The sequence below is a fragment of the Carcharodon carcharias genome, chromosome 6 (genome assembly GCF_017639515.1).
Source record: "Carcharodon carcharias isolate sCarCar2 chromosome 6, sCarCar2.pri, whole genome shotgun sequence".
NCBI classification, from domain to species: domain Eukaryota; kingdom Metazoa; phylum Chordata; class Chondrichthyes; order Lamniformes; family Lamnidae; genus Carcharodon; species Carcharodon carcharias.
The window spans coordinates 77,638,011-77,663,227 of record NC_054472.1 but is presented as its reverse complement, the minus strand read 5'-3'; the positions used below and the strand labels follow the sequence as shown (position 1 = coordinate 77,663,227).

The window sequence follows — 25,217 nt, the reverse complement described above, 5'->3', positions numbered from 1 at the left end:
CATTATATTGGCTAATCATGAGAACTCCTGAGGAATTTTGTTGCCACTTTATTGATCAGGATTTGAAGTAAAATTTTTCAGATTACTTTGATTTTCTTTGAAAATTTGATTTTGAGTGGACCAGCATCCTATGAAGAAATATAGTTTTTACGGAATTAAATTACTTGGCAATATTTTACTCTATTAAAAGAGACCAAGGGCTGGACCTTTAAAAATGTGGGCAAGATTTGGTTGCAGATGGATGCCTCATTTCCAACAGATTCAGCTTTTGCCAGTCAGAGGGAAGAGGGCATGGCATTATTCACATAAGGAGGAACCTTAACTTAGCAGGTCCATTTGAACTTGAGTGACAGTGTGGGAGTCATGAATTGACAGAGTAGATGTAAGTGCTCCTGAAGGATGGATAATGTTTGTTTAAGTGGCAGGATCTCAAGTTTCTTAAATCCCCTGCTCTTTAAATATGAATATAAACAGCTGAAGCTGTCAGTGACAGTTAAAAAAAGTACTGTTTGCTGAACTGCTTTGATTGACAGGCCTTCTGGTGTAGGCTAGAAAAAGAACATTACCACCTGTTTGTGCAGTTTCAATAAAGCTCTTGGTTGACATTTCCTGAGAACTATTATTATGGCATTATGAATGCTTGGCTGAGTTTCAAAGCTAAAATTATCTTAGCAGAGGAGTTCTGAATTCATAGTTTGACTGTTTAGTGAGGCTATTAAAAGATTAGTTGTCTTTGATGTGGCATCTAAATGCCTTTTTGTTTTTATAAGAGATTGAACACTTGAAATTTAAAAGCTTGGGTTTCATGAATAGGAGTTTTTCCATGATCAGGTGTGGATGAATGAGAGCTGTATTTGATTGTTAGAAGTTAATTTTTGAGGTCTGCTCATGATAAATACTGGATGACTGTCATGGAGTATGAGGGGACATGGGAAGTGGGGAGCATGAATTGGCATGGAGGCGTCATGAGGGGCCATAAGAAAATAAGGGGTGGGTGAGTGGCATGAGTTGACATGGAGGGCTGAGTGGGGAGATCAGGGGTGAGGACGACAGGGTCTAACAGCTTCTAAATCAACTGGGATAACGTCACAGAGACCCTTCTAACCAGCCCACATCAACTTTCTCCCATCCCTGTGACTGCCTATGATCTGCTCCCCAGAGCAAAAATTGGATTAACAGTCCCCTTTAAACCAAGGCCTATCTGCTGAGTTGGAAGACTTTTCAACTCGAGCTACCCACCTCAGTAGCAAAAATTCAGCCCCAAGCTATCATGCATTTTTGATTGGTGCATTTATATTGTAGGCTATTTAGTTGGTTGGCGTTGCTGTCTAATGTTTTTGGTGGTTAGAAACAGTGGCAGTTATAATAGTCCAAATTTTGGGGTCAGTGATAATTCAAGGAGCTTGCTGCTGACCTGAAAAATCTATCAGTCCCTGTGGTGTGGGTTTTCCCCTTTCCCAACAACAGTTTAAACCTGGCACCAAGTCAAGGGGATGTCATTGGGAAGCAGCTGCAGTGATGTCAGCAAGCTGATAGGCAGCCACTCACATTGAAATCTTTATACAGAGCAAACCAGTAAGTTAAAAGCATTTAATAATCTTCACTTTTAATTTAATTTTCAGAACAAATAAATAATTACAATTAGATTAATATGGAAGTTAAAATAAAGATGAACAAACTTTTTAAAAAATTAAAATGCATGCAATTTTTTTCATTATGGAGAAATCTGATATCCTATAAATATAAAATTTGCTTTTCACGGTCTGTGAAGCTGCTTAGCAGTAATTATGAAGGTAGCAGACCATTTTAAACTCAATACCTCATTCAACAAGGTGTAATGCTTTCAAGGATATTTTCAGTGAGACTAACAGTACTGGAGTGGAAATTTTCATCAATTCATAGATTTCCCTTCGATTGCAGTCTGCAGGGACTTCTAATGCATAGCCTCTGGAGAAGCATAGACTTACTGACACCAACTTCCAGAATTCTGCTGTTGACTACATATGTGCAGACTCCAAAGTTACTGTCAGGTTACTGTCAGAGGAGAGTGCGAGAGAAAGACCCTGGGACAGGCAGTCAGCAGCACTTAGAGGATCTAGAATCTAGTCTATGCTCATTAGAAGTAAGGGTAAGATAAAAGCAAGGGTTCATATTCTATTTAGTTAAGATATGTCTGGGGAACTCAGTCCTGTGATTTGCACATCCTGCACTATGTGGGAAATCCTAGATGCTCATGGCGGTCTGGATGACCATGTGTGCAGGAGGTGCCTCCGACTGGAGCAACTCGAGCTCTGGATTTTGGAGCTTGAGTGGCAGCTGGAGACACTACGGTGCATTCATGAGGCTGAGAGGTTTGTAGATAGCACATTTCAGGATGTGGTCACGGTGCAGCTTAAGGAAGTGCAAGCAGAGAGGGCATGGGTGACTGCTAGACAGAAGGGGACCAGGCAGGTAGTGAGGGAATTCCCCCAAGTGCAGCTCGCTCACAAACCATTTTTCAGCTTTGGAAAACGGAGAGAGTGATGGTTTCTCTGTGGAGGTCAACCAGAGCAAAGGCCATGGCACTGTGGGTGGTCCAGTTACTCAGGGCGGGAAGAAGAAGGGTAGAAGGGCAATAATGGTCGGGGAATTCGTTAGTGAGGGGAGTACACAGGCGCTTCTGGGGCTGTAGATATGACTCCAGGATGGTATGTTGCCTCCCGGGTGCCAGGGTCAAGGATGCCACGGAGCAGTTGCAGGGCATTCTGAAGGGGCAGGATGAACAGCCAGAGGTCGTGGTCCATGTTGGGACCAATGCCATAGGAAGAGAGAGAAATGAGATCCTGCAAGCAGACTTTAGGGAGTTAGGTAGGAAATTGAAAAGCAGGACTTCAAGGATAGTAATCTTCAGCTTACTCCTGATGCCACACAGTAGTGAGTATTGGAACAGAATGATAGAACCAGATGAATGCATGGCTGGAGAGATGATACAGGAGGGAGGGCGTTAGATTCCTGGGTCATTGAGACCATTTTTGGGGGAGGTGGAACCTGTACAAGTTGGACAGGCTACATCTGAACAGGAACAGGACCAACATCCTTGCAGCGAGGCTTGCCAATGCTGTTGGCAAATTCAGTTTGAGGACGAGCAACTCGGATCTCAAACCAATGTCCTCCAATTTAAATAAGGATAATTACAGAGGTACGAAAAAAGAGTTGTCTAAAGCGGCTGGGGGAAATAGACTAAGGGATAGGTCAATGGATGAACAGTGGCAGACATTTAAGTAGATATTTCAAAATGTTCAGCAAAAATTTATTCTGGTCAAAAAGAAGGACTCGATGAGAAGGATGAACCACCGGTGGTTAACAAAGGCAGTCAAGGAAAAGCAGTCAAAAATTAAGGCATACAAAGTGGTGAAAACTAATGGTAGGCCAGGGGATTGGGAATCTTTTAGGAATCAGCAGTGGATGACTAAAAAGCTAATAAAGAGGGAGAAAATTGATTATGAAAGTAAATTGGCAAAAAATATTAAAACAAACAGAAAGGGCTTCTATGGGTTTATAAAAAGAAAGAGAGTAGCTAAAGTGAGTATGGGACCCTTGGAAGATGTGACTGGAGAATTGATAATGGGAAACAGGGAAATGGCAGATAATTTAAACAAATATTTTGCATTGGTCTTCATGGTGGAAGACACCGTAAATGTTCCAAAGATATCAGATAAGCAAGGAGTTAATGGGAGGAAAGATTTTGTAACAATCTCTATCATGAGGGACAAAGTATTTGAGAAACTAATAGGACTAAAGGCAGACAAGTTGTCAGGACCTGATGGCCTCCATTAAAGGGTTTTAAAGGAAGTGGCTGCAGACATAGTGGTAGCATTGGTCAAAATATTCCAGAACTCACTGGATTCCATGAGGGTCCCAGCAGATTGGAAAACCGCTAACGTTGCGCCCTCTTCAAGAAGGGAGGGAGACAAAAAGCAGGAAACTATAGGCCAGTCAGCCTAAGATCTGTCATTGGGAAAATGTTGGAGTCCATTATTAAGGAAGAAATAGGACATTTAGAAAAGCTTAACGCAATCAAACAGAGTCAACATGGTTTTTTGAAAGGGAAATCATGTTTGACAAATTTGCTAGAGTTCTTTGAGGATGTAACAAGCAGAGTTGATAAAGGGGAACTGGTAGATGTAGTGTATTTGGAGTTCCAGAAGGTATTTGATAAGGTGTCACATAAAAGGTTATTGCACAAGGTAAGAGCTCACAGTATTGGGGGTAATATATTAGCATGGATCGAGGATTGGTTAACACACAAAGAAAGAGAGTCGGGATTAGTGGGTCTTTTTCAGGTTGAAAAGATGTAACTAGTGGAGTACCACAATGATCAGTCCTAGGACCTCAATTATTTACTATCTATATTAATGACTTGGAGAAGGGGGCAGAGTGTAACATATCCAAATTTGCTGATGACACAAAAATAGGTGGGAGGGCATGTTGTGATGAGGACATAAGGAATCTGCAAGAGGATATAGACAGGTTGAGTGAGTGGGCAAAAACTTAGCAGATGGAGTTTAATATAGGAAAGTGTGGGGTCATGCACTTTGATGGGAAGAATCAAAAGACAGATTATTATTTAAATGGAGAGATATTCCAAAAAAGTGCAGCACAGAGGGATCTGGGTGTTCTTGTGCATGAAACACAAAAAGTTAGCATGCAGATGCAGCAAGTAATTAAGAAGGCAAATGGAATTTTGGCTTATATTGTGAGGGGGTTGGAGTTTAAAAATAGAGAAGTCTTGGTACAACTGTGTAGGGTGTTGGTGAGGCCACATCTGGAATACTGTGTCCAGTTTTGGTCCCTGTATTTAAGAAAGGACATACTGGCATTGGAGGCAATTCAAAAGAGATTCACTAGGCTGATTCCTGGGATGAAGGAGTTGACTTATCAAGAACAGATAAACAGGTTAGGTCTTTATTCATTAGAGTTTTGAAGAATAAGGGTTGAACTTATTGAAACACACAGGATTCTGAGGGGGGTCTTGACAGGGTAGATTTGAGAAGATGTTTCCACTAGGGAGGGAATCTTGAACCAAGGGACATAGTTACAGAATAATGGGACAGTCATTTAAAACTGAGATGCGAAGGAATTTCTTCTTTCAGAGGGTAGTGAATGTCTGGAATTCTCTACCTCAGAAAATTGTGGAGCATAGATCACAAAGTATTTAAAGAGGAGCTAGATAGATTTTTGAAATACCAGGGAGTTGTGGGCTATGAGGAGTTGGCATGAAAGAGGAGATGAGGCCTGGGGCAGATCAGCCATGATCTTACTGAATGGCAGGGCAGGCTTGAAGGGCTGAATGGGTTACTCCTGCTCTTATTTAGAATGTTCTTATGTTGGGGAAAATTTAAACTAAATTGGCAGGCAGATGGGATCCTGAAAAGTAGTTCAGAGGGGAGAGAAGCTGAGATGGAATTAGAAGTTAAAATGCTAGTGAGTGAGTCTGGAAGGCAGAGGAAACTTTGGCTATATAAGAAAGAAATGAGTTTAGCAAAGCTAAATTAATATATTTTGATGCAGGGACCTGAGGAATAAGACAGACGAGCTGAGGGCACCGATAAGCACGTGGGAGCATGATATCATAGCTATGACTGAAACTTGGCTAAAAGATGGGCAGGATTGGCAGCTCAACATTTCTGGTTATAGGGTACTCAGATGAGATAGAGAGGAGGATAGAAGAGGAGGGGGGTTGCAATATTGATCAAGGAATCAATAATAGCAGTGAGGAAGGATGATATCTTGGAAGGATCATCAAAAAATGCCATATGGGTAGAAGTAAAAAACCCAAAAGGGGCAAACACGTTAGGCCCCAAAACAGTCAGGGAGAGATAGAGGATCAAATACGTAATCAAATTTCAGAGAAATGTAAGAATAATAGGGCAGTAATAGTAGGGGATTTTAATTACTCAAATATTAACTGGGATAGTTTTAGTGCGCAAGGTAGGGTGGGAGCAAAATTCTTAAGTTGCATCCAGGAGAGCTTATTTAGGCAATACATTGAAAGCCCAACAAGGGAGGGGCCAGTTCTGGACCTAATATTTGGAAATAAGCCCAGGCAGGTGGAAGGCTTATTAGTAGGGGAGCATTTTGGAGATAGTGACCATAACTCAGTTTGATTTAGGATAGTGATAGAAAAGGATAAGTTTGGGCCGGGAATAAAAGTCCTAAACTGGGGAGAGGCTAATTTCTCTAAGATGAGATATGATTTGTCCCAGATGGGCTGGGAGCAGCTACTTGCAGATAAAACTGTGTCAGAGCAGTGGGAGGCATTCAAGGAGGTAATAGTGAGAGTAAAGAGCAAATATATTCCCATAAAGACAAAGTGGGGGACCAAATCTGGAGAACTCTGGATGTCAAGGGACATACAGGTTAGGATGAAGAAAAAAGAGAAGCTTATGGCAGATACCGCAGAGTCCTTAGAGGAGTATAAAAAGTGCAGGGGGGAACTTAAAAAGGAAATTAGGAAAGCTAAGAGAGTACATGAGAAAACATTGGTGGGTAGAATAAAGGAAAACCCAAATGTTTTTTTTTAAATATATAAAGAGCAAGAGAATAACTAGGGAAAGAGTAGGGCCAATTAGGGGCCATAGAAATAATCCGTGTGTGGACCTGGAAGAAGTGGGTACAGTCCTCAATGAATACTTTGCGTTGCTCTTCCCAATGGAAAAGAACGATGCAGATATAGACATCAGGGTGGAGGACTGTGAAATATTAGAGGAAATTAACATAAAAAGAGAGCAGGCACTAGGGGGTTTAGCAGCCTTACAAGTGGATGAATCTGCAGGCCCGGATGAGATGTATCCCAGGCTGTTGAGGGAGGTAAGAGAAGAGATATCAGGGGCCCTGGCAGTAATTTTCAAATCCCCTCTGGCTACAGGTGAGGTGCCAGAGGACTGGAGGACTGCTAACATTGCCCCATTATTAAAAAAGGAAGGAAATTATAGGCCAGTCAGTCTAACCTCAGTGGTGGGGAAGTTACTGGAAAGAATTCTGAGGGACAGAGTATATCTGCACTTGGAGAGACATGGATTAATCAGGGATAGTCAGCATGGATTTGTTAAGGGAAGGTTGTGTTTGACAAATTTGATTGAATTTTTTGAAGACGTAACCAGGAATGTTGATGAGCCTAATGCATTTGATGTGGTCTACATGGACTTTAGCAAGGCTTTTGATAAGGTCCCTCATGGCAGACTGGTCAAGAAAGTAAGAGCCCATGGGATCCAAGGCAAAGTGGCACGCTGGATCCAAAATTGGCTCAGGGGCAGGAAGTAGAGGGTGATGGTAGAGGGATGTTTCTATGACTGGAAGTCTGTTTCCAGTGGGGTTCTGCAGGGCTCGGTGTTGGGGCTCTTGCTGTTTGTGGTGTATATAATAATTTGGGCTTATATGTAGAGGGTATGATCAAGAAGCTCATGGATGACAGAAAAATTGGTAGGGTGGTAAATAGTGAGGAAGATAGCAGTAAACTGTTGGAGGATATGAATGGACTGGTCAGGTGGGCAGAGCAGTGGCAAATGGAATTCAACTCAGAAAAGTGTGAGGTAATGCACTTGGGGAGGGCTAACAAGGCAATGGATTACACTATGAATGGTAGAATCCTGGAAAGTGAATACTGAAGATCAGAGGGACCTTGGTGTGCATATCCATAGATCCCTGATAAGGTGATTAAGAAGGCATATGGGATACTTGCTTTTATTGGCCAAGGCATAGAATGCAAGAGCAGGGAGATTGTGCTGGAACTGTATAAAATGCTGGTTAGGCCACAACTGGAATACTGCATGCAGCTCTGGTCACCGCTTTATAGGAAGGATGTGATTGCACCGGAGAGGGTGCAGAGGAGATTTACCAGGATGCTGCCTGGGCTGGAGGATCTGAGCTATGAGGAAAGATTGGATAGACTGGGGTTGTTTTCCTTGGAACAACGAAGGCTGATAGATGTGTATAAGATTATAAGAGGGATAGATAGGGTGGATAGGAAGGCACTTTTTCCATTAGTAGAAGGGTCAATAACCAGGGGGCATGGATTTAAATTAAGAAGTGGAAGGCTAAGAGAGGAGTTGAGGAGAATTTTTTTCATCCAGAGGGCGGTGGGAGTCTGGAACTCACTGCTTGAAAGTGTGATTGAGTCAGAAACTCTCATAAAATTTAAAATGTATTTAGATATTCACTTGCGTTGCCATAGCCTCCAGGGCCCTGGGCCAAGTGCTGGAAATTGGAATTAACATTGTCAGATCTATGTTGACTGGCACGGACATGATGGGCCGAATGGACTACTGCATTGTAGACATGAGTCTATGAGTTCACACAGTAGTGATAGCGAATGCTGACAATTTTGGCATCATTACCACAGCAACATCTAGACCATTATGAGGCAGGTTCCACGACATAGGGACAAACACAGTTATTTTATTTTGTGATTATGATTTGGTACCTAGTCAGTGCACCTTCCCTTAAAGCTGGAAGAAGAACGCAAATGCTAGAAAACACAACAGTGCTTTTCTGGCCTATACAGGCATGACCATCTCCATCTCTGACAAACAGATCAATTCTATTTATATTATTATTAGAGTCACTGTTTCCTCCCAAGGTGCCTACCGAAAACCTTTTCCTCTGTTGGTGGGGCACATGACTTCAATAGACAGTAGCACCACCTCATTTCTCTCAGTTGCTGACAGCAGGGTTGTCATCTGCAACAGGGCAGCAAAGTGAATGCACTAGAAAGAACTCTGCATGAAGCTCTTTTGTCACTAGAAGAAAGGCACAGTTAGCCACATCTTTCTTAATGTGCACACAACATCTTGTTCCCAAAGCAAAAAATATATCAAATTACAGTTTGACCTACATATTGTATCGCACTCTGAGGACAGAATACCACCATGAGTTAAATCATTGTGATTTGCTAGCTTAAAATTGGCAACATAAATGTAACTTTTGGAGAAATACAGTTGTGTAACACACTTAGAAGCTACTGTGTAAGGTGATCATTGTTGATTTATCATGAAATGCTTGGCCATGATATACCATCCCCAAGGTTCTAATATCTTTTTGTTTTACTTTTTGAAGCTGGATAATTAATTTTCTCAGCATAATTTTGAATGAAATCAGATGTTTAGCTTTTATCATGACAAGGAAATAATAGGTGCATTCAATTAATATGCAATGTGAGAATTGTTTTTTAACAACACATAGCAATAAAAATGCATTTATGACAAACAAAACAATGAATCTTCTTTAATGGACTACTCTTAAAAATGGGGAACTAGTGCTCAGTATTAAATGTTCCAAAGCTTTTTCAGAAAAAGTTAATTAACTTTCAAAGACTTTGCATGGTATGGTTTTATGATATTCTTTGCAAACAAAACACTTCTTTTGGTTGACTGATTTTTCTGGCTCCATGTTTTATTTTTCAATGGTATCGTGCTACTAAAAACATGAATCTTTTTAGAATTCAGAAACCTGTTTGCAGGTTCTTTTAAAATCTCATTGATGGTGGACAAACAACAGGCTGCACATTTCCATTCACATTAGTCACAAGTGAAGCAAAAATAATCTCATTTGGTTTTTTAATTATCTGCATGAATGCTTCTTTGGATCGTGTTCTGGGAACAGCAACTGCTTGTGAAAACAATTAACATTTCCTGAGCTGTAATTTAATTTGGTCCCGGTTTTTGTTTCTCAGCAGATCACCTTTTCAGTTTCTGCAGCAAGCGCAGACATTACCACAAAGAAAATTGCTAGTATTAGTGATGTCTGTGAATCAATGAAGGAACAGTTGCTGGTTTTGGTGGAATGGGCAAAATACATTCCAGCTTTCTGTGAACTGCCATTAGATGATCAGGTGGAGTATGAACATTTTTGAAAATGGTCATTTAGTTTTGAACTGGAGAGACTTATAGCAACTCATTGCTGAATTGCATTGTGTGTATACGTGTATGTATTTGCACTCACACATCCATATGTGCATATACACATGCATATGGAATTCGAGTAATCGAGTAACCACAGCACAGATGGAGACCATTCATCCCATCAAGTCAATGCTAGTTCTCTGTAAAACAATCCAGTCAGTCCCATTCCTTTGCCTTATCCCTGTAACCCTGCAAGTTTAATTCTGTCAAGCACCCATCCAATTTCCTTTTGAATTCATTGATCATCTCCACTTCCACCACTCTTGTTGTACCCCCAATCCATCTTCAAAATGTAAGCTCAACTTTTCTTATTTGGGGAAGAATCTCTAAATATCCCAAACTCATTTATAGAAGGAAACAGGACTTCTTGTTCCTTCCCTAGATGGTAGTGCATCACCAGAAGTTATGATTTGGAAATTGTTGTAATATCCTGCCTACATTGAAGGACATTTGGGCAGCAACTGAATTAGTTTTAACTAAAATTTGAGCAAACTGATCAAAACAGCAAGTATACTTGTAACCTAGATGCTCACATACATACATTATGTGCCTATTGTATAACAAATATATTGAGGGTAGAAAATGCTATTGGCTATTATTCGATGACTCAACTATAATTTTAATTATAAATTGTACTCCATCTCTCCTTAAAGTTTCCAAAGAAAGGTTAGGAAAAATAAAATCGCCCTGTTCCAAGTTAAGCCAACTTAAAGTTTCTCCTAACTAAGTTCTTTCTAGAGGCTCTGGTATGAGAACTCAAGATTTAGCATAGTTGAAACTGTTAGATAATGGAATGACATAGTTGTAGGATCTAAAAGTTCAAACTTTTGATGCATTGCTCTGCTGCAAGGAATCTAATTTATGATTTAAAAAGCTAGTGACATTTTTAATGATTATGAAAAGAAGGCTTTGCATTTATATGGTGCCTTTCACCACTCTAGGACATCCCAAAGCACTTTATTGTCAATGAAATACTTTTCAAGTACTGTTGTAATGTAGGAAACTATGCATAATAGGTGCATTTCATTAGCGCAAGTTTTTCACATGTAAAAGAATCTCCATAACGCACCAATACTATTTAATCATCAATTTATTGTATGGCTCTTTTTGGGCTGAATTTTCCCAGTGGCTTCAGGGCCCTGGCTTCAAGATCAAATGGGGGTCTCAAGTCTGCACTTTCCAGCAGCAGGACTGGTTCAGCTATTTTGCCAAAGGCAGCTTCCTAGTTGGCCTCTTCTGGACCCATCATCCAATTAAAGGCGGTGGGCAGGATGTAGATACAGCTGGCCCAATCACTGGGCAGGCATCACTGAAGCCTTGGCAGCCCCACTGGGAGAGGTGGGCACTGCTGTGGCAGCTCGGAGGTAGAGAGGCCTGGAGAGGCAAGTAAAAATAAATCCTGTGGACCAAGCTGACAGACCCCTCCAGATTGCCCATTGGGATTGTGGGGGTGCCCTTTATTGCCTGTAGCTCCCTCATTGATACTTGGAGACTCCAGCTTGAATAGCCTCCTGGAAGACCACAGGGTGCCAGCAGCCTCACTTAATGGTCCCTTCAATTGGCTGGTCGCTTCCCTGGGGTGGGCAAATGATCTGACACACAGTACATCCTAGGGAAACTTCAATTAATTACAATTTGTGGGATGTACCAAATAGTTAAAGTGGCACTTTAGTGTAATGGTTATGGCAAACTAGCAATCTAATGTTTAAATCCCAGCAGGTTAAAAAATTCAAATAACTGAATTCAATAAATCTGGTAATTTATGCATTCATTTACTTCAGAAAGAATAATCATAAGCTGATATGTTATCTGTCCTTCATCCCAATCAGTGCTGATGGATAATTCACTAAATTTTAAATTTTTGTTCTTGTTTATAAACATGGCTTTGCTCTTGCCTGTCTCTACAGTCAGTATCTCTTCTAGGGTGTTCGATTCCAGTGACTCTGGTCTTCTCTGTATTTCTACTCTACACTGTTGATGGCAGAGTTTCCCGCCCCCTCTTTTCTAATGGTTGGAAGTTTTCATCCTTCACCCACCCATCCCACTGGGCCCCCACACCTCCCAAATTCCAACAAAGCTTTTTCTCCTCCTCAAAACATATATTTTTGACCAGCTCTCAGTTATCAGTCCTGCTTTGTTTTTCCTCTGGCTCTGTGTCTATATTCCTCATAACTATAGGAAGCCCCTCAGAATACGAATATACGATTTAGGAGCAGGAGTAGGCCACTTGGCCCCTTGAGTCTGCTCTCCCATTCAATATGAGCATGACTGATCTGAATGTAACCTCAACTCCACATTCCTTCCTACCCCTGATAACCTTTCACCTCCTTGTTAATCAAGAATCTATCTAACTCTGCCTTAAAAATATTCAAAGACTCTGCTTCCATCACCTTTTGAGGAAGAAAGTTCCAAAGACTCTCAACCCACTGACAGAAAAAAAATTCTCCTCATCTCTGTCTTAAATGAGCGACCCCTTATTTTTAAACAGTGACCCCTAGTTCTAGATTCTCCCACAAGGGGAAACATCCTCTCCACATCCAGCCTGTCAAGACCTCTCAGGAACTTTAAGGTTTCAATTAAGTCGTCTCTCATTCACCTAAATTCCAGTGGATACAAGCCTAACCTGTCCAGACTTTCCTTATAAGACAACCTGCCCATCCCTGGTATTAGCCTTGTAAACCTTCTCTGAACAGCTTTATCAAATGCCTTCTGGAAATCTAAGAATAGTACATCCACCAGTTCCCCTTTATCCACAGCACATGTGACTCCTTCTAAGAACTCCAATAAATTGGTTAAACATGATTTCCCTTTTACAAAACCATGTTGACTCTTCCTGATTGCCATGAATTTTTCTAAGTGCCCTGCTATAACATCTTTAATAATAGCTTCTAACATTTCCCTATGACAGATGTTAGGCTAACTGGCCTATAATTTCCTGCTTTCTGTCTCCCTTTTTGAATAAAGGAGTTATATTTGTTATTTTCCAATCTAATGGAACCTTCCCTGAATTTAGGGAATTTTGGAAAATTAAAATCAACGCATCAGCTATCTCACTAGCCATTTCTTTCAAGACTTAGGGCAAAGTCCATCCAGACCTGGTTATTTGTCAGCCCGCAGCTCCAGCAATTTGCTCAATACCACTTCCCCAGTGATTGTAATTTTCCCCGAATTCCTCCCTCCCTTCCATTTCCTGAGTTACAGCTATTTCCGGGATGTTATTTGTGTCCTCTGTAGTGAAGACTGAAACAAAATACCTGTTCAATTCATCCACCATCTCCCTACTTTCCATTATCAATTCCCCAGATGCACTTTCTATAGGACTAACACTCACTTTGTTAACTCTTCTTATTAAAACATCTATAGAAACTCTTACTATCCATCTTTATATTACTAGCTAGCTTTCTTTCATACTCTAATATTTCCCTCCTTATTAATCTTTTTGTCATTCTTTGCTGTTCTTTATATTCCTTCCAATCTTCTGACCTGCCGCCTGTCTTAGTGTAATTATACGCTTTTTCTTTAAGTTTGATACTGTCTTTAACGTTTTTAGCTAACCACGGATGGTGGCCATCACCACCCCAACCCCGCCCCCCCCAACCTTGGAATTTTTCTCTCTCATTAGACTGTATTCCATGTATTCTGAAATATCTCTTTAAATGCTTGCCACTGAACTTCTGTTGACATATACCTTAATCTCTTTCATGCTTTCATAATTGCCCTTATTTAAGTTCAAAATACTAGTTTTGGCCACACTCTTTTCTCCCTCAAAATGAATGTAAAATTCAAACATATTATGATCGCTGCTACCTAAGGGTGCCTTCACTGAGAGGTTATCAATTAATCCTATCTCGGTGCTCAATACCAGGTCTAGTATAGCCTGCTGTCTGGTTGATTCCAGAATGTGCTGTTTTAAGAAACTATCCAGCAAACATTCGATGAACATGTCATCTACACTACCTTTGCCCATCTGATTTTTCCAGTCTATATGGAGATTATGTTTATTGTTATTGCTGTACCTTTCTGGCAAACTCCCATTATCTCTTATTTTACATTCTGTCTTATTGTGTAGTTACAATTAGGAGGCCGATTCACCACTCTCACAAGTGACTTCTTGTCTTTATCATTCCTCATCTCAATCCAAACCGTTTCTACGTCCTGGTTTCCTAAACTTAGGTCATCCCTTTCTAATGTGCTAATACCATCATTAATTAACAGTCACCCCTCCACCTTTTCCTAACTTCCTGTCCTTCCTAAATATCACATATCCTTCAATATTCAGATCCCAATCTATGTCATCATGTAGCCATGTCTCTGTAATGGTTATCAGATTGTACTTATTTATTTCTATTTGTGCTATCAGTTCATCTGTTTTGAATGCTATGTGCATTTAGATACAGAGCCTTTATTTTTGTCCTTCTGTTATTTTTGTAGCACCTAGCCTTATCTGCTGATTTACTCTTAAAATTGTCTCTCTGTCCCTTCCTGTCACAGTCTGTTTATCATTTCCCATATTAATACCTGTCTCTCTTGCCTTGTCTCTACTCTTTGGTTTATCACATCTTCCCAAATTTGATCCCTTGCCCCCACTATTCAGTTTAAAACCCTCTCTACTTCCCTAGTTATGCGGCTCACAAGGACACCAGCTCCAGCATGGTTCAAGTGTAGATAGTCCCAATGGTACAGGCACCCACTTTCCCCAATACTGGTGTCAGTGCCCCACAAGCTGGAACTCACTTCTCCCACACCAATCTTTGAGCCACACTTTCATTTCTCTAATCTTATTTGTCCTATGCCAATTTGCAAGTGGCTCATATAATCCAAAAATTATAACCTTGAGGTTCTGCTTCTTAATTTGATGCCTAGCTCGTCATACTGACAATGCAGAGCCTCCTTCCTCATCCTGCCTATCTTGTTGGTACCTACATGGACCACAACCACTGGATCGTCCTTCTCCCGCAGCAAGTTCCTTTCCAGCCCTGAGCTGATGTTCCAAACCTTAACACTCGGCAGGTAACAAAGCTATCTGAACTCTTACTTTTTGCTAGAGAACAGTGTCAATCCCCCTCACTATACCATCCCTTATTACCAATACGTTCCTTTTTGCTCCCCTCACTTGGATGGCTTCCGGTGCCAAGGTGTCATGGTCAGTTTGGTCATCCACCCTATAGCCCTTTCTCTCATCCAAACAAGCTGAGAGATGCTCAAACCTGTTGGACAATTGGTGAGGCTCACACTCCTGCCCTCTGGGTCCCCTTACCTGCTTCACTCTAGTCACACCCTCCTGTCCCTGGCCACTGACCAAATCAGAAGACCCTATCCTAAGTGATATGACTGCCTCCTGGTATAAAGCATCCAGGTAATTTTCCCCCTCTCTGATGTGTCGCAGTGTCTGCAGCTCAGCCTCCAGCTCAATGACTCTGAGCCGAAGTTCCTCAAGCCACAAACACTTACTGTAGATGTGTTTGCCCTTGATCAGAACATTATTCAGGAGCTCCCACATGCTGCAGCATTGACACATCACTTGCCCTGCCATTCTTAATGTGTTTTAAATAATTATTTAATTTTATTAATAATTTATTTATGTTGTTTTCTTATATATTTTATTAACTTTACCACCAAACTGTGTACTATTTTAAACCTTAGGGATAGAATATCAATCGAGGCATGGTTTACAAAAGTGGGGAGGTCATGTTGGAGTTGTATAAAACCTTGCAGAGGCCACAGCTGGAGTACTGTGTGCAGTTCTGGTTGCCCCTTTATAGAAAGGATGTGATTGCACTGGAGGGTATGCAGATGAGATTCACCAGGATGTTGCCTGGGATGAAGCATTTAATTTATGAAGTGAGGTTGGATAGACTCGGGTTGTTTTCATTGGAGCAGAGAATTCTGAGGGGTGACCTGATCAAGGTGTACAAGATTATGAGGGGCATGGACAGGGTGAATAGGGAGCAGCCGTTCCCCTTAGTTGAAGGGTTAGTCACGAGGGGATTACAAGTTCAAGGTGAGGGGCAGGAGGTTTAGGGGGAATGTGAGGAAAAACTTTTTTACCCAGAGGGTGGTGACAATCTGGAATGCAGTGCCTGGGAGGGTGGTGGAGGGGGGTTGCCTCACATCCTTTAAAAAGTACCTGGATGAGCTCTTGGCACGTCATAACATTCAAAGCTATGGGCCAAGTGCTGCTAAATGGAATTAGGTAGGTAGGTCAGGTGTTTCTCACGTCGATGCAGACTCGATGGGCCGAAGGGCCTCTTCTGCACTCTGTGATTCTGAGAATAGAACTTACCTACTTACCAGATACTTACCAAACAGCTAGCTCCTTTCCCTGTAGTAGAGCAAGAACGAATTTCTATGGGGTGAGAAAGATAGAAAAAGGAAATGAACAACTCCTTCTCCCAAAACACAAACAATTACCTGGAAAAACTCAGCAGGTCTGGCAGCATCAGCGGAGAAGAAAAGAGTTGACGTTTCGAGTCCTCATGACCTTTCAACAGAACTCACCTTCTCCCTTTCACCGAACTCCCAACTCACCAAACTCCAAGTCTTCACTCTGTTAGTCGCCTGCGCTCCGTTTGCCAAGGCTGCACTGAAGAACTCTGAACTTATAATAAACTGAACTGGGGCTACAGGAACAAGATTAAACCAGTTAGATAAGGTTTCTTTGTATTAAAGGCACTCTTTGAATATACATTGTTGATGTGCTCAGAGGTGTTTGTGAGAATTGTGATTAGATGTTACATGAGTGCATACCTTCACTTTCTTTTAAGTAGAAACTGATTGTTTTATTCTGCATTCAGCCCGATAAGTCAGCTTTTTAAAAAAAAAACATTTCAGTGGGTCCATGGATAACTCAATGTGTAAATGTGCTCTGTGGTGTGACACTGAGCCATAGAGGCCAGAAAGCCAGTGCCTGCGTTAACTAATGTCATCTGGGCATGTTCCCAGATGGAATGTTACAATGAGCTAGGGTGCTTGGGCAAGATAGGGGAAAGGTTAGCTATTGTTCTCACTCCTAAGTGTCAACCAGAGATGCTTGCAGGAAAGTGCACATGCAGCTGTTTCAAAATTGAACTGACCACTGTAGCAATCAAACCTTTAAATAAAGAAGAACATTTCTATAGCACAACATCTGTGAGCTGATGTTACCTCAGGAAGTGGCCTATAATTTTAAAGTACCTTAAGGCTATTGATGGAATGCGGTCTCATTAACTTAACTCCAATGATGCATTGAAATTACTTTGATCACCAGTGCATTTAAAATGATAAGTTGGAACTAGTGCTGAAAATTCATGATTTTTAAGGATTCCATTTTCAATTGAATATATATAACGTCATTCCACTGACCAGTGCAAAATCCCAAACTACGTTGGAAAACAGCCCCATTCCTTTAACACTGTGAAATCAATATGCATTACAGCAACTGGGAATTGATCCTGACCTGCCTTCTCCTCCATCACCAGGTCTCTGGACAGATCATCTCCTAGCTCTCTACCAGGGACAATGAAAGGTTACCCTGCCACCAGAAACCTGGCAAAAATAAGTACTAGAAGATGTCCAATTGCAAAAGTAAAATGTCTGCCAAGAATTTGACACCTTCCACTAGACACAAGGCACCAACAATTTGCCATGTCAGGATAGGAGCATTTGTGATTTTCCCATGCAAAGGAATTTTCTCTGCCTCTTCATGTGAATGCAACAATCTTTTTACAACAGCAGTACATATCCTTACACCACTGCCTTTGCTGTCTCAGGCTTAGGTTTCAATGAAGTGCTGATTGGAGACCAGTCATTTTTCTTGAAGCACACAATTTCTCATGCCTGACCAAGGTTGGCATAGGCAATGGTACAGTGGCAGACCATCTGCCTCATTCTTTCACTTCTGGGTAATACATGATCTGGGGCAGGAGACCCAGCAAGGATAAAGAGGGCCCATGTCCTCAAAGAAGGGTACAAACCATCAAAACCTCGGTGGCCAAACTGAAATGTTTTTAGATGAACCATAAATTGCCCAACTGGAGTCATTTCGACTTTGGAATTTGTTCTGGACCTGATCTTAACTAGAATTTAAAAGCCAGCATCTGGTTGCATTGATTTACAATATCCTGTCACGCACTCTATATAGTTTGGCACCATTTTAAAATTGAAGTGTTATTTATGGGAGCTAAATGCTACTAAACAAGCATACTAACTTTTGCTGACACTGGAAATTTATAGACAGATTAAGAAAGAGCCATAATTATGCATTTTTAAGTAATTGTTCTTAACTGAATCTATTGTGCAGTACAGTAACTAACATCATAAATATTGATTTGGTTCCAATGAAAAGCTACCCCAAATTTGAGAGCCTCTGCAATTTTGGCTTGTTGGTTAGTTACAACTTTGGGGGTGGGTGGTCACAGAATACAACTGTTCGAAACTTAGAACCTAGATTAAATAAGTATGGACATACAGTTTTCAATTGTCAATACATAGGCTTAGAAATTATTCATTAACTACATATACTGTAGTTTTTAACTCCCTTGTATATCTTATATATCAGGTTGCTTTGTTGAGAGCACATGCTGGAGAACACTTACTGCTTGGAGTGGCAAAACGATCCATGTTGTACAAGGATGTTCTATTACTAGGTAAAATTCCCTGACATTCATATACCTTATGGATAGCATTTAAAAAATACTTTCCAAAGAACTAATATATTATTATAGTGAGCAACTCTTATTTTAAAAAAATGCAGCACTGACCATTCATGCTATTTTCAACAGGAAATGATTATGCTATACACCGCAACAGTCCAGAAATGGAAATTAGTCGTGTGGCAAATAGGATTTTGGATGAGTTGGTGCAGCCTTTCCAAGAAATTCAGATCGATGACAATGAATATGCCTGTTTGAAAGCAATAGTTTTCTTTGATCCAGGTGAGTACTAATTTTCACATCAGAAAGAAGATTTAGCATTACATCACTGTGACAACCAATTTGGCTTCCACTGGAAGTAGCAAATAGGCATTTCAAGTTTTGAATTGCTGAATTTGAGGTTTGAATTTAAAATGAAATACCTTTTGAAAATGAAATTGTTTCTTTTCAGTCATCAGAAATAATTTTGCAAAACTGACCAGGAACCCACAATAGGAATTAAGACAGGTGCTCTCCACGCCTGGGGCAAAATTTTACGTCCTGCGGGCGGGCGCCCAATCCGATTGGGCATAAAATTGTGCAAGAAGACAACGGGCGAGCGTCCTGACACCACCATGCACTCGCGTGATATTTCACTTGGTGGGCGTGTGCAAAAGTCAGAAGCATGCCCGCCGACAGTTAAGAGGGCAATTAAGTCCATTAACGACGCAATTGATTCCGATCTCTTGTTGTCCATCCAACCTTACGGTTGATGGACGGGCGAATCAATCAGGTGGCCTTTGCATTTTTCATCAAACCTCATCCAAGGGTGGGATAAAATAAACTAAATAAATTTGCGCGGGCAGAATTTTTATCAGCTATGTTTTCAGGCAGTTGATTATGATGCATGGACAGTTTTTTCAGCTTTTAAAAACTTTATTTTAGCTTTATCAGGTCTCCACCTCACTGAGGCAGCTGTCTGCCTTCAGGGAGCTTTATCGCAGTGCTCACCCACACCCGCGGAAATATCATCGCCCGCCCTCTTTCCGCCCCACCCCAGCAGCACTGAGCATTTCAGTGTGCAGTTCACGCTGGCTGGCCGCTAATTGAAATCGCGGCCGGGGGTCGATCGCGGTCGGCAGCCCGTTTCCTGACCACTCCCGGGCCAATCGATTGGGCGTGCCCGCCAAATGTAAAATTCAGGCCCTGAATTCTAAACATGTGCTCCCACCTAGCAAGGTTCTATATTCAGACTGTGGTTTTGTAAAATGACCCCCATCATAATGGGCCTGATTTTCACTCCAGGGGCGGGTAGCTTGAGTTGGAAAATTTCCCAGCCTGTTGCACTCACCTTGAGAGAAAGTGCCCCCATCAGACCCAATTTTCACTCCAGGGAGGTGAGTGCAGGATGGAGTTGGGCCTGGCACCTGCCGATTCAGATCAAAGGTAGTCACAGTGGATGTCAAGTGCCAAAGCAGGCTGTTTAAAGGCCCACCTCAGTTCTCTGGGACTTCTCCCAGTTGTTTCTTTAAATTTTAGGCCCTTTACACCACATCACCTCCCCACCTACTCCCATGTCTTTATGCCAACCCATACCCCCACTCTTTGCCCTTACACCCTCCATTACAACTTACCTAGTATCCGCCTTGGGCAGGTCTCAGGAGCCATGTAGGGATGAAATAAAATAAAGGTCTAAATATCTATCAGAGCCTTCACTATCTTTAAAAACAACACTGCCATGCATGAAAGCTCATTAAAAACTTATAAATCCCTTATAGTACTTAATCTCTTATAAACACAAGGAACCTTGTATTCATAACTCCACATCAAAGACAGATAATATTTTAATAAGCTCTTTGAGCTGTTAATCAAACTGTGAACTTAATACACCCTGCTGAGATAACTGCAGGTATGGAAAGCAGCCACGCATTAACAATGATAATGATAGTCCTTGGAAAAATAGCAACAAACAACTATTGTAACTACTAGAACAGTTTTTTCAACTGTATGAATTGTTGTCTTCCCCCTATATTGGTATTCTTATGAAGCGTCCTGATGAGTGCAAGGCGAAAAGCTTCGACATGTCTCTTCTTTCAGCAATACTCAAGTTCTGTACTACCAAACAACTATAATTGTAACAGTTAAGCAAGCTGTAAAATAGACTTATGACTTCATCAGAGGGACAGAGCTGATACTTGTGGGGCTGGACTTTTGCCACGGATGCAGAAAACAAGGAGCTGGATCTGTTTTTGTGTCAGAAACCCATCTCCATGAGAAACTGAGTGAGTTTTGGATTTTCCCAATGGTGAGCCCTGAATAGATATGGAGAGGGGTTTTCTGTTCCAATTAAAGCTAGTGGGGGCAGGAATGGATGCAGGTTTCAGAAACCCAAGGCAGCCATCACTAAGGCTGCTGCTTCTCCTGAGGCAGAGAGCTTGTGCCAAAGCCTGCCCCTGCACCATAGGAAAGTGAGATGTCACAGAGCAGTTGGAGGCCTGGCACCCATAAGGGAGAGGAGGAAGGCCCCTCTCCTGGAGGGTAGCAGGAGGAGGCCACAATGATATGCTCTAGGGATGCTTCTCTGTTCAGCATCATCACCTTCGACCCCTGGAGGACTATGTTATGGAGAGTGCAGCAGACTACCACAATGAAGGAGCATCTTGCAGGAGGGTATTGAAGGGCACCATCCAGCCGTTCCATGCACCGGACCTTGTGCTATCTTAGCCTGCAGTGCCCCACTAGTTGTGAACCTGATGTGTTGTCCAGCCTTGGTGAAGTGAGCATTGTCATCTGGATGATGTGCTGGTGTTAAGACACCTGTGAGATGCCACAGAGGTCCGTACTGACAGGGGCACAGATGTCTATGACTGTCTGCCTAGAGAGCCGTAGTCTCCTTCAGCACTAGTTCTCAGTCATCTACCAGTCTCTTTGCCTCTGCCTGTAGACCCTGTGCTCAGGGTAGTGTCACTTTCTCCTTTGTGCTCCTCGTCCCTCTTCCCTGGCCTCGTGATGCCCAGTGCTCTGCCCTTACTGTGCAGCCCTCAGTTTCTAAGGCCTGAAATTTCCCCGTCGGCAATTTGGGGGTGGGGCCCGCTCACCGACGGGAAAATGGCGCGGGATGACGTCGGGAGAAACCCCTGACTTTAAATCTTTAGGAAGGCGGACAGCAAAATCAGTTGTCCGCCCGCCGACCTGTCAATGGCCAATTGAGGCCATTGACAGAGTAATTAAGATAAATAAAGATCTGCCCATCCAACGTTAAGGCTGGCAGGCAGGCCAGGAGCCCCAGCAGGCTCCTGATAAAGCATGAAACCTCATCCACTGGCGGGATGAGGTTTCATGTCCGTTTTTTAAAACTTTAATACATTTTATGTGACTTTATTAACATGTCCCATCTCGTGTGACATTGTCACATGAGGGGGACATGTAAATAATTTTTAAATTTTTAAAGTTTTTTGGAATGTCAGTAATCTCCCTGAGACAGCACTTTGTCTCAGGGAGCAGTGCGCTTTTTCGCACGCATGCGCAAAAGAGCGCACTTTGACAGTTGGGGATTCCCCCCTCCCCCCCTGCACAGGAAGCACATAATGCTTCCTGTCGGTAAGGCCGCTGGGCGGGCCTTAATTGGCCCACCCACTCAAAATGGCGGCAGGTCCCGTTTCGGTGGCGGGGGTCAGCTGTCCGCCCACCGCCGAGCCGGTGGGGCCTGCACGCCCACCAAGGGCAAAATTCTAAGAGTGCAGCACCCATTTTCAGCTGCTGTCTTCTTAGTGCTCAGGTGGAGTCCAGGCAGTCTTGACCACTGCTCTGATGTCCATGTGATGCTTGGAGGGTAATGATCTCCTGAACTGGTAAAATTCTTAATGCTGGCTCCTCCTTTGACCTGTAATGGGCTGCTGCAACTATAATTCCAAAGGGATAAGCCCTTAAATCAGTGAAAAGCATGTACACTTAGCTTTTTAAACTTTTCTCGCCACCCCAACATGTCCTTGTCTGCCTAAAGTTGATCTGAACACTGGCCACCTCCATGAAGATTGCTAAAGGTTGCAGTGTGGGGCTTTTAACAAGCCATTAGCTATTTTAATTGGCCTGTTTAGGAGCGTGAGTAGGTTTGGAGGCCAGTGTGACCCTCTTCTCCTGGCCCTTGGGAAGATTGGCGATGCCAGAAACAGAAGCGGGACGTCCAGCCGCAAGACATTGCCACCATTTTTTCAGACCACGCGCCTTTATTTCAACCCAAATCAGCTGGAACTTCTCACCATATGCAGGAAATAGCTTCCTTTAAGCATAATTGCATTGAAGTGCATATTCCTTTGACACCTGTCGGGAATGCTGGAATCAGCATGGTTTCTGTCACATTGAAGAGATGGTGTGAGCATGTGAATGTGTTGTTATACAAGGAGGCAGCACCTTCATCAGAACTAACCTACCCCCTTCCACTGGTTGTTGCCTCACCATACTGATTGCAGGAAAATAGACCTGATGAAATTAGTGAAATCAGTGAAACGCTGATAAGCAGTTGTCTCTATGTGATCCTAAGCCTGTGGAACTGAAAGAGAACACATGTTCCACAGATCAAGGCTGAACATTCATGAGCTACAACTGACATCAAGGTCTCTGCCAGTGGGCATTCTGCTGCAAAAGTCTGTGGTGATGTACAGTTCCGTGAATCTATCTCTATGTTGGCCATGAGCACTAGTAAATCTCCAATGACTGTAGTAAGGTTCTTTGCTCAAAAAGCATTCTTCCTGTAAAAGCAGGATTCATGACGTCCAAATTTATGGAGTCAACCGATAAGAACAGATATTAGTTTTCCCTTCAGGCAGCAAGTTCCTACTCCTTCCCTGCTAACAATTAGAAACATGAGTAGGCCATTCAGCCTCTCCAGCTCCTTCCAGATTCTGGCTGATCTGTGTGAAAAAGTGCGTAACTGGCCTAACTCTAATTTTAAGCTTCTCCTTCACTTGTGTCTGTGGATCACTGGATTGACCCTCCTGCACCTTGTTTTCTAAATCTTGCTGGATGGATAAATCTGAGCTGATACTTGCAGTGGTAGCAGTGAATGCCACAGGTGCTGTAAGTGCTGGACTGCTCAGGGCCATTGGCTTCCTAACACAGAGCTACGAAGGAAAGAGATGTTGTCCTTATTGAAATTTGAAGTATATTTTATAACACAATGTGCCAAATGGGGCCAAATCTTCTGGTGTCCGGATTGTCAGAGACCGGACACATGACTGAGGATGGGCACCAGGATCTTGTGGAAGTCCTGACGTGCGAACTTACGTGGGAATTCCCCGGGAAGTTTTAACTTCTGATGGGCAATTCCTCTGCTCCTCGGGACCCTGTGCAAAAGGGTCTGACTTTTGAGTTAGCTGGAGACTTTGGACAGTTCTGCGGTACTTACCTGGTGTTTACCCAGGAAATGTTAGACAGATTAAAACCTAGTCTGATGTCTCAGGAACTACACAACTGCACCCCCCCTCCCCATCACCACTCCCTGGCCCCCAGGCAACCTCTTCCAATCACCCAACTACCCCTCCAGACTGAACCTGACTACCCTCCAACCCGACCCGACCTGACTACCCCTCCATGCCACCTGACTACCCTCATGATCACTCGACTAACACCCCTGCCCAACCTGACTACCCACTCACCCACCCATAAACCCACCAAACCCACCTCTGTTATTTCCCCACCCTACCTGCCACATCCACCCACCCACTTCATCCACCTGCCCACTACCCACCTCACCTACCTTACCCACTTACCCAAAACACACACATACTCACCTCACACACCTATCCACCTCACCCATCTACCCAACTCACCCAACTACCAACTTACCTACCTCTCTCAATTACCTAGCTCACCCGCCTGCCCACATACCCACCTCACCCACCTACTTACTTACCCACCTATCCACTTCACCCACCTAGCCACTTACCCACCTCACCAATTATTTTTATTCGTTCACGGGACGTGGGCATCGCTGGATAGGCCAGCATTTATTTCCCATCCCTAATTGCACTTAAGAAGATGGTGGTGAGCTGCCTACTTGAACTGCTGCAGCCCATGTGATGTAGGTACATCCATAGTGTTATTAGGAGGGGAGTTCCAGGATTTTGACCCAGTGACAGTGAAGGAATGGAAATATAGTTCCAAGACAGGATGATGTGTAACTTGGAAGGGAACTTGCAGGTGATAATGTTCCCATGCATCTGCAGCCCTTGTCCTTCTAGGTAGTAGAAATCACAAAGCGCTGCTCCTGGCATGCACTTCTGCACCCTTCATTGAACCAGGGTTGAACCCCTGGCTTGATGGTAATGGTAGAGTAGGGGATATGCCAGGTCATGAGGTTACAGTTTGTGGTTGAAGACAATTCTGTCACTGCTGATGTACCACAGTACCTCATGTTTGGCCAGTCTTGAGTTGCTCGATCTGTTCCAAATTTATCCTGTTTAGCACGGTGGTAGCGCCACACAATACAATGGAGTGTATCCTCAGTGTGAAGATGGGATTTCGGTGGTCACTCCTACCAATACTGTCATGGATAGATGCGTCTGCAACAGTTAGACAGATGAGGATTGGTTCCCTCACCACCTGCTGCAGAATCACAGTGCAGAAGAGGCCCTTTGGCCCATCAAGTCTGCACCGACACGTGAGAAACGCC

The 25,217-nt window shown here is 42.7% G+C and overlaps 1 protein-coding gene across 10 annotated transcripts in view; it reads left to right on the top strand.

The window, feature by feature from the left end:
• Positions 1-25,217, top strand: part of LOC121279277 (hepatocyte nuclear factor 4-gamma-like) — a 198,938-nt gene that overhangs the window by 155,863 nt on the left and 17,858 nt on the right. For 9 of the 10 annotated variants that reach the window (XM_041190385.1, XM_041190391.1, XM_041190386.1 and 6 more), the window contains 3 exons: positions 9,710-9,868; positions 18,475-18,562; positions 18,698-18,850. In XM_041190385.1, the coding sequence (XP_041046319.1) occupies positions 9,710-9,868; positions 18,475-18,562; positions 18,698-18,850 (400 nt within the window). The remainder of the gene's footprint in view (positions 1-9,709; positions 9,869-18,474; positions 18,563-18,697; positions 18,851-25,217) is intronic. The other variant, XM_041190393.1, reaches the window with a different exon arrangement.